The sequence below is a fragment of the Podarcis gaigeae genome, assembly GCF_964106915.1.
Source record: "Podarcis gaigeae genome assembly, chromosome: 10".
Classification (NCBI taxonomy): domain Eukaryota; kingdom Metazoa; phylum Chordata; class Lepidosauria; order Squamata; family Lacertidae; genus Podarcis; species Podarcis gaigeae.
Genome location: NC_139686.1, coordinates 30,386,793 through 30,402,298, shown reverse-complemented (window position 1 = coordinate 30,402,298; position 15,506 = coordinate 30,386,793). Strand labels below are relative to the sequence as shown.

The 15,506-nt window shown below is 43.5% G+C and overlaps 1 protein-coding gene across 7 annotated transcripts in view; it reads right to left on the bottom strand.

The window, feature by feature from the left end:
* CACNA1I (calcium voltage-gated channel subunit alpha1 I) overlaps positions 1-15,506 on the bottom strand; it is a 376,846-nt gene that overhangs the window by 91,221 nt on the left and 270,119 nt on the right. For all 7 annotated transcript variants that reach the window (XM_083701729.1, XM_083701730.1, XM_083701731.1 and 4 more), the window contains 3 exons: positions 6,094-6,253; positions 2,868-3,183; positions 450-542 (listed from right to left, as the gene is read on the bottom strand). In XM_083701729.1, the coding sequence (XP_083557855.1) occupies positions 450-542; positions 2,868-3,183; positions 6,094-6,253 (569 nt within the window). The remainder of the gene's footprint in view (positions 1-449; positions 543-2,867; positions 3,184-6,093; positions 6,254-15,506) is intronic.

Here is a 15,506-nt window from a genome sequence, read left to right as displayed (position 1 = left end):
CAGCCTTGGGCAGCCTAGAGCCCTTCAGATATTTTGAACTACAACTCCCATCAGCTCCAGCTAGCAGGACCAAAGGCTGCCTAAGGCTGGCAATGGTTGCTACAGACTATAAATTCACTGGACCATGGACTGTAAGTACTTAGCAATTATAAATTACCATTTAAGTGAGGAGAACAGGAGACCAAAATGTCAGAAACGTCTCAAGTGAACTCTAGCGTCTCATTCTAAAACGGCAATGCTAAATTTGATCCTTGAATTTCCTTGAATGATTTTGCTACTTGGAAAAAGAAAGAAGCCAGAACTGGAATACTTTGCATTTTGGAATGCATACAATTAACACAATTTGATTTCTACAGCTACTTTTGCTACAATGTGTGTTTCAGGCTCCTAGATTAATTGGGATATTGACAGGATCCTATCACCTCTGGTGAAAGGACAATTGTACTTACAATGATCAGCAAGATGAAGTAGATGAAGTTGTAGAATGAATGAGCATCCATCACATAGTACATAATCTCAACCCACCCTTCCAGTGTAATCACCTATAGAAAAAGAAAACAAGAACAAAAAAATGTAAATAACTACAGAAAGACAGTACAGTGGTACCTTGGGTTACATACGCTTCAGGTTACATACGCTTCAGGTTAAAGACTCCGCTAACCCAGAAATATTACCTCGGGTTAAGAACTTTGCTTCAAGATGAGAACAGAAATCGTGCTCTGGCGGCACAGTGGCAACAGGAGGCTCCATTAGCTAAAGTGGTGCTTCAGGTTAAGAACAGTTTCAGGTTAAGAACTGACCTCCGGAACGAATTAAGTTCTTAACCCGAGGTACCACTTTAATGTAAAGCAGTCAAATCCATTCCAATGAGTTGACTGCTCCAGTCCACACATTTTGTGTTATTTTGCTAGACTTTCAGTGTTAGGAACCCTCCACTTGACGCAAAAAAAGCAGAACCCACAAATCCTATAAATCTTTCCAGTCCACTAAAGTAGCACTAATTTGATCTGGGCCAGCAGTGCAGTATCTTTTCACTATGACATGAATGGAGGGATGGGAGTTTTGCTCCTGTAGACTCTCTGAATCCAGTTGGGCTCTCTGAATCTGACACATTTAGCTGAATGAGAGCCAAGCAAAGTTTAGCACTTCTAAGTGAGTGCTGTTGATTTCAATAACATTTAAGTGTGTCCTTAACTTCCCCAATGAAATCACTTGGCAGAATATTCAATGTCAGTCTAATCATACTCTTAGATGGCTTCAGAAATTAAAGGAAATAATCGTAAGATTTAGGTGCATTCCCATGTTAGCCTCACCATGTGTTGAAGGCCTACAGGCTAGGTTTGATCTAGACATGTAGACCGAGTAAATATGTGAACAGAAGTAGTTCTCTCTAACACATTTCAGATGCTTTAATACCAGTTATATATGCAGTCTTTTAATCATCAAAAGAGAGCGGGAAAGTCAGGAGTTATACACTAATATCCTTATATTTGGAAACAATTAGTGAGTTCACGGTTTAAGTGGTAGTTGAGCAGATGAAACATATGGACGATAATCATGATGGTTTGTATTCCCTGACAGGCTCATTGCAACCCACTGCTGCACTGAGTAAATACTCAAGGAGCTAAGACATAACAATTCATGACAACTGGTTGTCATCCACATTATCAAGCTATTGCTGCAGGTGAATGGAATTTTAAGTTCACCCTATTCCAAAGGCCTACTGAGTAAGAGGAACAGTAATATCTTACAACAAGAAAGATATTAAGTTTGATATCCTCATTGGCTTTTCCTTATGGAGCAAAGCTTTTTAATCATCATCATCATCATATCTTGCTGTGCTACCAAATGGTGGTATGTTGATGTAAAGGCACTGGAGGACTTCAACCAAGGACTATTGCCACAGCATACAGGTGAATTATTCCCTGCCCCACCAGGACAGCTCTTAAAGAACTGAGGGAATTTCCAGCCTAATCTTTGTTATGCTGCAGCTCTACATGCCAGAGTACAATCTGCTGTTGCTCTGTCCAGCCATGGCCCTGAGACCTGCCTGGCGCTATATGACTTCCCAGTTCAAGTTGAGCTCCTCTGTCTGAATAACTCATAAGATGGAGGAACAGCACAGAGGGCTACTCTACATCTGGTACCTACCTAACATATATGTGTATTCCTGACTCTGGCCATTTGGTTCGTTTCTGCCCAACCCTGTGTCCCAACACCAGCCCATCTTTTGACTACATTTCTGGTTCTCATCCTTGTTTGTCTGAACCAGTGGCTGACCTCTAGCTTCAACCTGATCACATCCTTCTGCCTGTAGCCCAGGGATAGGGAAACTGTGGCTCTTCTGATGTTTTTGGACTCCAACTCCCATAACCCTGACCATTGGCCATAATGGCTGGAGCTGATGAGAACTGGAGTCCAAGAACATCTGGATGACTACAAGTTCCTCATCTTTGATCCAACCCATATACAGTCATACCTCGGGTTACAGCCACTTCAGGTTGCGTTTTTTCGGGTTATGGACCGCTGAAACCCGGAAGTACCGGAACAGGTTACTTCCAGGTTTCAGTGGTTGCGCATGTGCAGAAGCACTAAATCGCAACCTGCGCGTGCACAGGCACAGGTTGTGAACACTGTGGGTTGCGAACGTGCATCCCACACAGATCATGTTTCCAACTCAAGCACCCACTGTAATATTTCCATCACAAAAGTAGCCTGACAACTATGCTATCACCACATGAATAATACAACATATGATGAGACCCACACTACTGTTTCAGTAAAGGACTGTATATCACTAATGAGAAGAAGTGTAGGTCACATTTATAGACTTCGGACTGGTTCCTGGACATCTCAGTTCAGATTACCTGAAATATAACAATCCATGCATAGCCAATATTATCAAAGTTGATAGCCCCTTTGTGTGGGTTGGCATTGCCCGTGCGACACTCATTGTAATACTGGTTCCAGTTGACACACATGCCGCTGACGTTGAACTCCTGTCTTACAGAGGTGTAGTAGTAATAGTCATCCTTGTCCAAACAGCAAACGTGGCCTCGCTCCTTCAGTGGGGGAATCTCGTGACAGCCCATGATTCCATTATCTCCTGACAGTGAACAGATGAAGGGCTTTTCATCGTCCTCCTCAGGTTGATAATAGAGAGGAAGGGTAATGTTACCTTGTCTGAGGGGACACAAAAGGCACACTAATTAATTTGTTATTGCAAACACTAGAGTTAATATTCCTGGTGATGGGCAGTACCATGATCACAATAACCTTCCAACCAGCTATTACAGGGATATAGCTTATTAAGGATCATGTAGTGTCACAGAAAATGAGCTGCTGGTTTCCCATTTAACACTAGCCACAGTTTTCTGTGATGTCTGACTTAGCAAACTATGGCTAGCACTCATCACTCCAAACCAGATTAATAAAACAGGAAGTTTCTAATTCTAGGGAAACAGAAATTACACAGGGAAAGGAAACAGTGAGAGACAGCAGGAAGGGTGGAGAGTGAATGGGTCTGTGGCTCATTCAGGATGACCCAAACAGTGGTCTAGAGAATCAGCTGAATTGAGCTACAGCCCCTAGCAAAAATCAATTTCTAGACATTGGGGAGGGCGGGGGGAAGGTTTTAAGAAAGGCCACAGTAAGAGTGCAAGTTTTAATTCATTTTTCTTCCCTAAGTGGCATACTTTCCACGTAGTCAGAACTAAAATAGATAGCAGATGTATGCCTCATGCAGCAAATGGGTAATCTGGGACTGTGCCAGTGTATGGAAGTATTTAACATACTTATTTCCTAACATCTGACAGCAATACTTCCCATAATATTGAATCCAAACTTAAAACTGTAGAATCCCACAGAATTCGAGATTTGTAGAAAATTTAAAAGACCGTGAATAATCTTAGAATATTACAGCAGAGTCTGGAATGGCAGGATCAGCTGCTGTAGCTATGGGCTGCTTCGCCCATTATTTTTCGGAGGTATGCCAAAGGTGTTTTAAGCACAGACCTGAAAATGTAACATGAATGCACCAGACATGTTGCTTTAAAAAAATGTATCATAAAGGTGCATACATCAGAGAGTCAGGATTGGCTGCATCTCCTGCTGAGGAATGTGAGAGATGGCCTGGAGGCTGATCTACAACTTCCAAATGACACATCTCTAGCATTACAAATCCACAGGGCCTGAGCACTTGGGTCAGGGCCAACAGCCAGGTGATCTAGGCAGCCAACCAGAGATCGTGACCCTGCCTTCCCTGGGTTGTCAGCCAGGTTGTCAGGAAACCTTTTCTAAACAGCAGGGGGGCAACGTAGGGAAGCATGTGCGAGGTTGCTAAGCAACATCTGAAACTGAATATGGTAGAGGAGAAAGCATAGGGGCCTAATAGGCATTTACTGGGTAATTCCAATCAAATGGCCATTTTGTTAGTGATTATCATTCAGATTAAAAATAGAAGGTTCTGCATGAATCATATGAATCATGCTGACAGGTTTTTTGTTTTTTTGTTTAATGACTGTTTTGGAGATAAAAACACATTCTAGCATCTCTTAGCCAATGGCAACCAAGCTTTTCTCAGATGTAAATATCTTGGGAGTCAGGAGGGGCAGAGAGGAGTTGTGGGTGGCCTAGGAAGGGCAGGACTAGGGATGGGAAGGAATTTGATTCTGTTTGCATTTAAAGCCAGATTTTTCAAATTTAAACTTTCTGAAACACAGCCATCCTTCAAAATTTACACATAACTGAATTTTGTAATGGAGTTTTCAAACCAAACAATGTGTACAAAAAGGTATATATGTACATAAAAATGAATAAACTAGTGAAAGAACATGCAAAAGTGCGTTGAATTAGGAAAAATTGCTTGCAAAAATGTGTACGTGAGTTAAAACGGCATACAAATATGTGTTAATTGGGGGAAATGCACTAAAATGCTGAATAATTTTCACGAGGATTTGTTTTATTGCATATTTAATAGATTTATATTTCCAATTTTAAATTTAAGATTGGAAAAAATAAAAAACCGAAAGAACTAAAATCAACACATTATTTGATTCCTAGGCAGGACCAGAAGGTTCACTTAGTAGGGGACCCCAGATTCTGGCCATAGGTCAGTCTTTTTGTGGACTGGCAGTCTCTACTTGATAGGACTGCTTCCTTTATCATTTGTGTAATATACAGAATATAAAGCTGGCAGGACACGGGATGAAGTTGGCTGTTGGTAGCAGCAGCCAAATATCACAGCCATTTTGCCTTTGATAGGAACAGAGCACACTGTGTCATTCTTTAAGCCTGTAATGAAGACATACTGCAAATGCAGCCTTGAAAATATTCATAAAGCGACATGAATTAGCTTTATATATAAAAAATATATTGTTGATCTGGTTCAAGGGACTTGGTAGGGTTTTAATAACAGCTTGCTAGGGCTGCTGCTTGAGTTTTTAAAAAAATCTCTGATTCGGCTATAAGGATGCTTTAAATTCCTGATTTGTATGTCAAAACTATTTATCAGTGTCCATGTTGTTTTAGTGGGCTAGAGTTTGGCATTCTTTGTTGGCTTCTTAGTGTATTTTTAAGTGGAAAAGTGAAAAAGAAATAAAAATAAAATGCACACTCAGAAATGCACGCTCAGGTTAGGCCCAGGCTATGTGAAGGACCATATTCTCCCATATGAGCCTGCCTAGACTCTGAGATCTTTGGGGGAAGCCCTTTTCTTGGTTCTGCCACCCTAACAGGCACGCTTGGTGGCGACGCAAGAGAGGGCCTTCTCAGTGGCTCCTCCCAGACTTTGCATCTTTTTAGTAAAAGGAAGACTGCGAAGCTGCCTGCTATGCTGTCTGATGTGGTTATTCCCCTCTGCCCCCCAAAAGCCATGCACCCCTATATATGTTCTGTGTGCCCCCCCCAAAAAACCCCTGGACCTGATTTGGGGAGGGTGCAAGGGTGCACAAGTGGAAATCATTTGCTGTAGTGGATATGTTTAGTGTGATCGTTCCCTAAGGTTGTGAACTAGCTCAGCAACAAAGGAAGTTAAGAAGGGGTAAAGATAAGAGAGGCTTGCTTCACAGACAGTTCCCTCTCCCCATCACTCACATTGTCAAGTTCTCTTCCATGAAACAGCGGTTTCTCAGCAGACCAGCCCATAGCTGCACCCCAATGATGCCAAAGATGAAGAAGACGAAGAAGCAGAGAAGCAAAACGTTCCCCAGCATAGGCAGGGTGTCCAAAAGCAAATTCACCAGGATTCGCATGCCTGCAAGAGGGACCAGGGCCAGGAAAGGAGAGAGGGATAGATCACGGCATAGGAGGGAGGAAGGTAATTGAGAAAAAGAAAGGGAAAGGAGATATAAAACAGAATGGGGAAAGAAAGAAGACGACGTTATGTGGGGGAAATCCTGGATCGAAACAAGGTGGAGGCAGCTAGAGAACTCTATAAAGGAGGTGTGGGGAACTTTTGGCCTTGTAGATGTTGCTGAACTACAACTCCCATCATCATCCCTGGCTATTGGCCTTGCTTGCTTGGGTTGCTGGGAGTTGTAGTTCAGCAACATCTGCAAGGCCAAAAGTTCCCCAATCCCGTGCAGCAGTTTTGCAGCTCTGAATTAAGTACAGTAGCACATTTAGCCAAATGGTGAATCCAGGCCTATCGATGCATGTTATATCTGTTCTTATTTGACCACATTACTTATGCAATGTCTCCAAATATATGAGGTGCTTTCAAAAAATCAGGATACAAGGGACTCAGCTTCTGGGGCTGCTGACATGATACATGCTTTACAATGTCAGAATGCAAAGATGCAAAAAATAAAATAAAAAGGAAGAAAAGGTAATGTGTGAAACTTCAATTTGTTGAGAAACCCTACCATGTTTTGAGCTAAAATGCATTCTTCATCAGGGAATGTTTACTTCAAAGAAAGCTTCTGTTCAGAGAGCCAATAAGAAGGAGCTCCTCAATCATATCCAAGAATGGCTTTCTTTGAACTAAGTATTACTTAACGAAGAGAGCGTTTTAGTTCACAATGCAGTGGCTTTTGCCATGCACTTTTTCTTCTTCTTCATTTCCTTTGGATCTTGATTAATTGGACGCTACCCTATTCTCGTGCGTAGAATATGTAGCATCTTCAGACTACAACAGCTGAATAAACTTTGGGCTTGTTTATCTCCTTGATCCCTTTACTCTGCTAAGATAACGGACTAGCCCCTTGGATAGGATAGATTGCACCCGTTTACTAAATTAATTACATTCTCTGTGTTCCCTGTGGTCACTTGAGTTCTGCAAATCCTTCCAAGCATCAATCACATTCCTAATCCCCCCACCTGCTTCCCTCCCCACAGCTGAGACTCCCTACTGCAGGGGTCCAGGGAATTTCACATTACAAGATGCTGCATGTAGGCCAGCATATAATTAACTAATTAGCTATTTATAACTAGTTCATTACTTCAAATGGCTGGGGAAGGGAGAGGGAAAGATAAGATTAGGATTCAGCGACAATCCCTAGAGGCACCAGTTAATCCCCTTTTTATGCCCACTGTCAAGTAATTAGCCACATCAAGTTGCGCTTTACACTTTGTCTCATTTTCCTGCTTTATTCTGTTCCTGCGCCTGGGAATAAGGGACTCTGAGCTCAAGGAGAGCACCTGGAATTGGCTACAATGAAGGCTTGGGGCATTCATAGATATAGGTGCAATTTGCACAGGTACAGATATTAATTCCCATAAAAAAATCCTGAGGTTTTCAATGAACAATGTGTGTCCTGAAACCTCTTTTCTTTAAGATCTGTGAAATCCAAGTGAGAGAAGAAATGAACAGATGTCCAAAACTGTTCACATAACACCACTGGCAAGTGAACAGCACTTACATACAGAACTGCCACTGGTATTAACATTTAACTCCAGGGGCTTTGATTTTAATCAATGGGCAGACATAGTTTTATAACCATCTTACCACTGCATGTCTTGTGGAGTTAAAAGTCCCCAGATTGACATCGTTTCCAGCAAAACCACGAATAACAATGAAATATACTGTCAGTGTTTTCTCTCATTAGCATGGGATTAGACAAATGCATGGACTCTAAGGCTATGCATCATGGCTGTATTTCTACCTCCAGAATGAGAGGCGCAGTGCCCCCAAATGGCAGTCACTAGGATTCAACAGCAGAGAGCACTGTTGACCTCATGCCTTTCTTGAGGGCTTCCCAGAAGCATCTGGTATGGGAAACTGAAGGCTGGATAGGCCTTTGGTCTGATCTGGCAGGGCTCTTCTTACAACCATATTTGACCATATAGATCCAGCATCTTAGAAGGGCAGAAGGGGGTGGGGTGCTGCATCACTTCAAGTAGCATAAATGACTGAGGAGAGAAGTGTGGATGTTGAGTCCCAGTTGTGGAAGAGGCCTCTGGCAAGAGTGAGTGGGAAAGGATGAGTATATCTAAGGAACCTGCAAGAAGTTTCACATGGGACAAATTTGCCGGGCAATTTAGACTTAGTGAAACTGCACTGTTGTAGCCCCTCTAGGACGACTCCTTATATAATGTTTCATGCTTAGTGTCATGTCTTTCAGAAGTTATTTCATGAACAAATTTTCAGGGGAAAGCAACACCAAAATAGTCCACCTACTGAATCATAGAATCATAGAGTTGGAAGAAACCACAAGGGCCATTGAGTCCAACCCCCTGCCAAGCAGGAAACACCATCAGAGCACTCCTGACATATGGTTGTCAAGCCTCTGCTTAAAGACCTCCAAAGAAGGAGACTCCACCACACTCCTTGGCAGCAAATTCCACTGTCGAACAGCTCTTACTGTCAGGAAGTTCTTCCTAATGTTTAGGTGGAATCTTCTTTCTTATAGTTTGCATCCATTGCTCCGTGTCCGCTTCTCTGCTTCTCAGTTAAAAAATGTTTCTCAGTTAAAAAATGTTTCTCAGTTAAAAATCTCATCCAAAAAATCTAGAGTATTGCTCATGAAATCACTTCCAATAAAGGTCCCCATAGTTAACACATTTAAAAATAAATTTTCCACTTGTAAGTAACCTGGGAACATTTCAGGTCCTCACTGCCTGAACACCATACATCATGCCATAACTGTCCTTCAAAAGAACATCGGAAGGGACTGCTGGACCAGGCCAGAGGCCCATCTAGTCTAGCTTCCTGTTCTCATGGGGGCCACCCAGAGGCCTACTGGAAACCCACAAGCAGGACCTGGGTGCAACATACCTCTTCCCTCCTGCAGTTACCAGCAACTGACATTTAGAAGCATTCAGCCTCTAACAGTGGAGGTATTAATCATATTTAAATATCACAAGTAAATAAGAATGTGGTGGAAGAGAACCAAGGACAGCAAAATGAACATGGGTAAAAGCAGGGATCAGCAAACTTTTTCAGCAGGGGGCCGGTCCACTGTCCCTCAGACCTTGGGGGGCGGTGGACTATATTCTGAGGGGGGGGGGGGAATGAACGAATTCCTATGCCCCACAAATAACCCAGAGATGCATTTTAAATAAAAGCACACATTCTACTCATGTAAAAACATGCTGATTCCTGGACCGTCCATGGGCCGGATTTAGAAGACGATTGGGCCAGATCCGGCCTCCGGCCCTTAGTTTGCCTACCCATGGGTAAAAGCATTTAGGACCTGCCTTTGTAATTAGTATGGTCTTCACATGACTGGTTTTAACCCATGATGTTTCTCTTTCTTCCTGCACTGACTTAGGTTGCAACAAACAAGCCATATACCCAATCTGGGAAAGCTCCATTAAAAAAAAGAAAAGAAAAAGATTTACATGTGTTCATACTGGGAGCAATTTCAATTTTCAGTATTAGCAGAAATCCAAAGGCAAATGTTTTAAAAAGAGGAATGATCAAATAAATAGTCATCCCAACACCTGGGGTTGGTTCAAAACTTTAGCCTCCGAACACCAGCAGTTGCCTTGTTTCTGGGGCACCAAATTATACAGTATTAGTGAGAGTGTAATTGTGAATGTGCTCAAAAGAGAAATGATCAGATGGGCACTTAAACACAACATATAGAGTCAGTTCAAAGCCTCCATCCCCTGACTATCAGGATGTAGTATCAGGAACCAGTTGCTTGGCTTCTGGAGCATCAATTATTCACCCGAAGAGAGTCTGAACATCTTGCCTGGGGAATATTGCACATACCATTACCCGCTCCTAGGTTTCTGATATATGCCAATAAAAAGAACAATGGTTAAGGGAGACTCTGCTAGCTTCTCAGATCTCCTCCTCCTCTTCTTGAACAAGCACAGCTGAGGCACAGCATCCCCACCTCACACATTTGTCAAATGGAAATAGGGACGCTTTTTACCTGATGCGAAAAGTCAGCTCCTCACAGTGAGGCAGAGAGAAGCAGCAGCAGGAGCACACATGGGCTCCGAGAGTTGACAAGCCCTGCTAAGTAAGTGTGGTGAAAATAACTCCACATCATGCATTTTCCACTTCCACATAGACAACACCATATCCCTATCATTTTCTTCATACCACCATGAAAATCCATATCCCATAATATTCAGAATGTCAGAATTCATTATATACCAGGAAAACCTGCAATACCTGGCACCATAGACAAGACGGATGCTATTCTGTCAGTCAAAGGAGTCCATTAGGATGATAGGCCTCATCATTCACATTATTATTAATAGTAGTAATTTATGATGTATGCATAAAGTCCCAGCAATGAGAGATAAGCATAATGAGAGAGCAGGCATTGTGCCCCTATTTAACAGGTACAGCTGGGGGAATCTGCGTATGTAACTACCAACATCTGTACTACCTTAAGTAGCGGCTTTTCTTGCCTGAAGATTACTTGCCATCTAGCAGGAGCTTTCATGAAATCTGGAGAATTTGTATCAAAATTCTGAAAATCTTAGCTTGCATTTTTAGGCTCTTGCTGTTAGTCTTAAAAGTGTGTCTTAAATCATTAGAAAAGTACACTGTGCATAGTAGCGCCTCCATCAATGTGACAAAGCCAAAACCACATCATTTTCTCACCCTGGTAGGCTGGAAAATCCTGTTGCCACAGGGTGACGTGTGAATAGGAGAAACGAACTCTGAGAATACTAATAACTATTCCCCGAAACTGTCTTCTGCTTTTGGCAGTGCATATATTTGTAAATTAATATTCCCATTGCTAAATCTTAAATGTAAACTGAGATCATAATTAACTGATAGTTATCTCCCCAAATACCCCTTTGCTATTAGCTCAACAGCTGGATTACTCTAATGCAGCATTTGCCAACCTGGTGCCTTCCAGATGTTTTGGAGCACAACTCCCATTGTATGAAGTGTGTGAAGGCTGCGCTACGTGTACTTTTCGTTTTACAGTGGACATCACTGGTGGAACCTGGCTGATGTATAGACAAATCTGGGTCAAGATGGGAAGCAGCAAAGCACAGAAAGTGCAGCATCTTCACAGCAGACCTGCCTATGGTTTGCTGGCCTCCACTTTATTTACATAGATTCCAAGCAATCTATATTTGCTACGTCCCTGGGGACTACATTCACACTGAAACTATCTGGAGGAGAAATCCAGACCAGCACTGTCATCTCCAATCCCAAAGCAGACCTTCTCATAAGCATGGCCCTCCAATGACAGCAACTATGCCTGAGGACTTTAATTGTAAAAGCTGCAAGTGGTCATCCGGTTAACCTTCAGAAAGCCAGGTAAGAATGCCCTGAGTGACAGGAAAAGTTAAATTCCTCCTTGCTTCTCTCCACTCTGCCGGGCCAAAAAGAAATCCACCCACCCGCAGCAGCAGCAAATGTGGAACAATTTGTGCAACGGCTATAGCACAAGGACATGAACCTATGGCGCAGGGCCCCGGTAGCATGCACAGAGGACCACTGGGAATACCCAAGCATTCTGTAATTACTCCACTGGTAATTCAGGAGGCGATTTTGATTAACACTGTTAGAGTGCAGCACTGTGCACATAGCAGTGTCATTTATAGAGACACAGAACCAAGGTCCTGACTCCTGATCAGTCGGTGCTCATTAAAAAGAGCCAGTGGAACAATCTAAACATCACAGGTAGCCTAAGGTCTCAGCCAAATGTCAAGGCTGCATCATTAATTTTGCCTGCTGTACCTCCGAAAACTCTGTAATTTGTTTCGGTACGTCATTTTCTTCATTTCCTTTCTTGCCGAAGTATATTGCTGTGCAACAAGTGGCAAGCTGTGCAGCAAGCAAAGGAAAACGTGGCGTCTTAAATGTGCACAGTCAGTTAATAAAAGTCGCTATGTGCTTTGGGGTTCATATGGACAAATGGTGTAGTACAAACACAAGATCAGTTTAAATATAAGCCAACGCCAAGCCCTTTTGGCCAAGGTGATGCTGCTGCTGGCAGTCCAGATAAGAATGCCTGAGATCAGAGCAGCGTTTGAAGACAGCTGTGGTGCAGCAGTGGAGCACAGAGCGCACTCTTCGCATGCAGATGGGGTTCTGAGTTTAATGCCTGGTATATTGAGTCCCCTGTGTGAAACTCCAGTGAGCCCCTGCCAAGCAATTTCAGGAAGCAATACTGAGCTAGATTGACAAATGGCCTGACTCAGGTTCTAATGTTCCTGTTTGCCGTTAAGAAGGACCATGCGTAACCCTTCCCATGCTGGCTGCCATTTCCCCCGTGTAACCCCACCTACCAACTACTTTTTAAGAACAGAAAAAGAGCCTGCTGGTTCAGGCCAATGGCCCGTCTAATCCAACATACCTGTTCTTACAGTGGCCAATCAGATGCCTGTGGGAAACCCACAAGCAGGATTAGAACACAAGGCCACTCTCTTCTCTTGTGGTTTCCAGCAATTGGTGTTAAGAAGCATTGCTGCCTCCAACCATGAAGGGACAGCGCAGCCAACATGGCTAGTAGCCATCACTAGCCCTCTCCTCCATCACTAGCCCTCTTGTCCAATCCTCTTTTAAAGTCAATGTCTTTGTCTAGTCCTCTTCCTGCCCAGTCCAGATCCATGTTTGCAATGCTATATGGATATATAACTGGGGCAGGGCAAAAGCCCCAGATGTCAGGAGGGTAGTGCAATTAGGATTCTCAGAGGAGCAATGTGCAGCTGTCATACTGAACTGCCCCCAGACCCCTATGGCATATCCCGTATACATGTGCACATTAGTTTAGGGGACAATCAATGTTGCTGGACCACAGCTCCCATAATCCCTGACCATGGGCTATGCTGTTCAGGACTGATGGGAATTGGAGTCCAACAACACCTACAGGGCACCACATGGCTGGTTTAGGAGGAAAGATTGCTCACTAATTTATGCATTTCTAGTGAATGCTACAATAACATTGGTGCCACTCCCTTCCTTTCATATGACTGAAAATCCTTGGGGGGTCAGTGTTACTACACCCTCCTTCTGTGGGCTCCTTGCTACCTCCCAGATGCCTCAGAGCAGATGCACATGCTACCCTTATAATAAGGCAATTCTCGCATTTGCCTCCTATATCAATGCTGGTCCGAAAAGTGAAGAAAACTCTGTGAGATTCAGAAGCGAACTAGTTAGCTTGGAGCCCAACAGGTGCCTCTTCAACAATGGTTTCTGAAATGTCTTAGGAAACTTTTTATTTGCTGTCTTCTTCTCCCACTGCTTTCATTTCGTGTGTGTGTGTGTGTGTGTGTGTGTGTGTGTGTTTTCCCTGTCAGCCTCTCTCTCTATTTTCTTTTTTTATTCTTAACATCCTCTCAGTGTGCCTTTTTCTCTTGCTGTTCTCCTCAGACTCTCCGTCCTTATAAGCTGTTGTCTGGAGGGCTCTGTCCTCCCCTCCTCCCTGTTTATCCCTTTCTATTGCCAGAGCAGAAGCCACACTGGCTCACAGCGAGGAGCAGCCAATATGAAAGGGACAATGACCTTTTCTCAGGCAGTCTGGGGTTGGGGATTGGGGAAGCAGCCATTCCACAAGAAAAGAAGAGGAGGGCCTGGACTATCGAAAGGGAAGGGAGGAAAGCTCCAATGAAACAATATTTGGCAAGCAAAGCAGGCCTTCTAGGGCATCAGCTATGAAAAGATTTGATCTTTGCAGCGAAATGCGCAAAGAATGAAATATGCATGAACACCAGGTGTGTGTTCTGGAGAGAGAAAGTTGCAGCCTCCTCACCCTCCTTGTGGGCAGATTTGCGGGGATGAGGCTGTGTCTGTCAAGGGGAGCCGGTGGAGGAAGTTTCTAGCTGGCAAATTTTCCCCAGAAGGCAAAGCTTGTGAAATATACTTTTAAATGTACCACTCTGTCACAGCCGGTTTGGGTGTGTAGGGAGAGGATGGCTGGTTCAGGGAAGGGCCTTGTTCTCTAGTGTCACACTAAAACTAAGGAGATAAGTCAGTGCAAATGTCTTGCTCACACACACAGCCCCACACAAGGCATCCCATGTCGTGAGCAGTGGACAGGGAGGTTAAGAGAAGCAACTCTTCAAATACCACCCAAACTAAATGATACAGTGGGGTTTTGGGGGGGGGGAGGGGGTGTCCCTTTTGGAGCTGGACAGAGTGAATCGACTGCCTGACTCTGGAGGTGCCTGAGGGCCCTTGCTGACAAGCTTCTGTCAACTTCATAGAGTCCATGACTCCCTCCAGACAGTGCCTGTCAACCCCTATTAGCTTGGCTGCCACAGCTGAAGCCATCTTGAGTGAAGCAACCAGCATGTGCCAACCCTTGGGAAAGGGGAAGCGTAGCAACCAATTTAGAAAGAGGAGAGCGGAGGGCTGCATGCAATATATACAGGCAGTTCTTGCAATTATATCCCTACTATTTAAAATGCTTTCTTCTTTGCTTCTTTTCCAAAGCAGGCTGCCTTCCTGTGGCCATTGATTTCCACTGCACAGATGGTCCCAAAGACAAATGGGATATTGGACTTGTGGGGAGTAGTCTACTCCTAGTCAATAATCACCCTTGTAGCACCCAAGAGTCTTGATGTAAAATATTAAGAAATGAAGCAGCATAATAAAATTAGTCATGAGGGTCTATTATTACTGTTTTTCACTCCCACTTTACATAAGCATGACTCCTAAGGCATGACTAGGTACACAAAGGGAGGGAGGTTGAACATATGGACACAACTGTGAAGATTCCTATGAATGTAGCAGGTGGGGGAAATGCTGCAGTGATCACAGAAATCTTTACCAAACCCCTCCATGCCCAGCTTGGACCACACGTTGATCTTCCTATAAGCTGCTGTGAGTATACACAGTTGAGAAGGGCTCAAGAGCTACTTATACATTGAGAAACTATGAATCAAAGTTTTCAGGGCTCATTGTTACCAACCAAGTGTGATGAAAGAGAATGCATTGCACCAGACAACAGCAATTACACCTTGGGTTGAAACCGAACTACAGGTATCTGTTTTTGCTGAGGGCAAATCAAACATCTTCCTGTCTCCATTTGCAACTCTGTTCTACAAGGGAAGGGGAGATGTCTCAATTTCCCTTTCCTCCTCCTTTGTTCCTACAAGTACATAATGTCTTCCATAGTCTGAATTTGTCCCAAGCAGTTCCT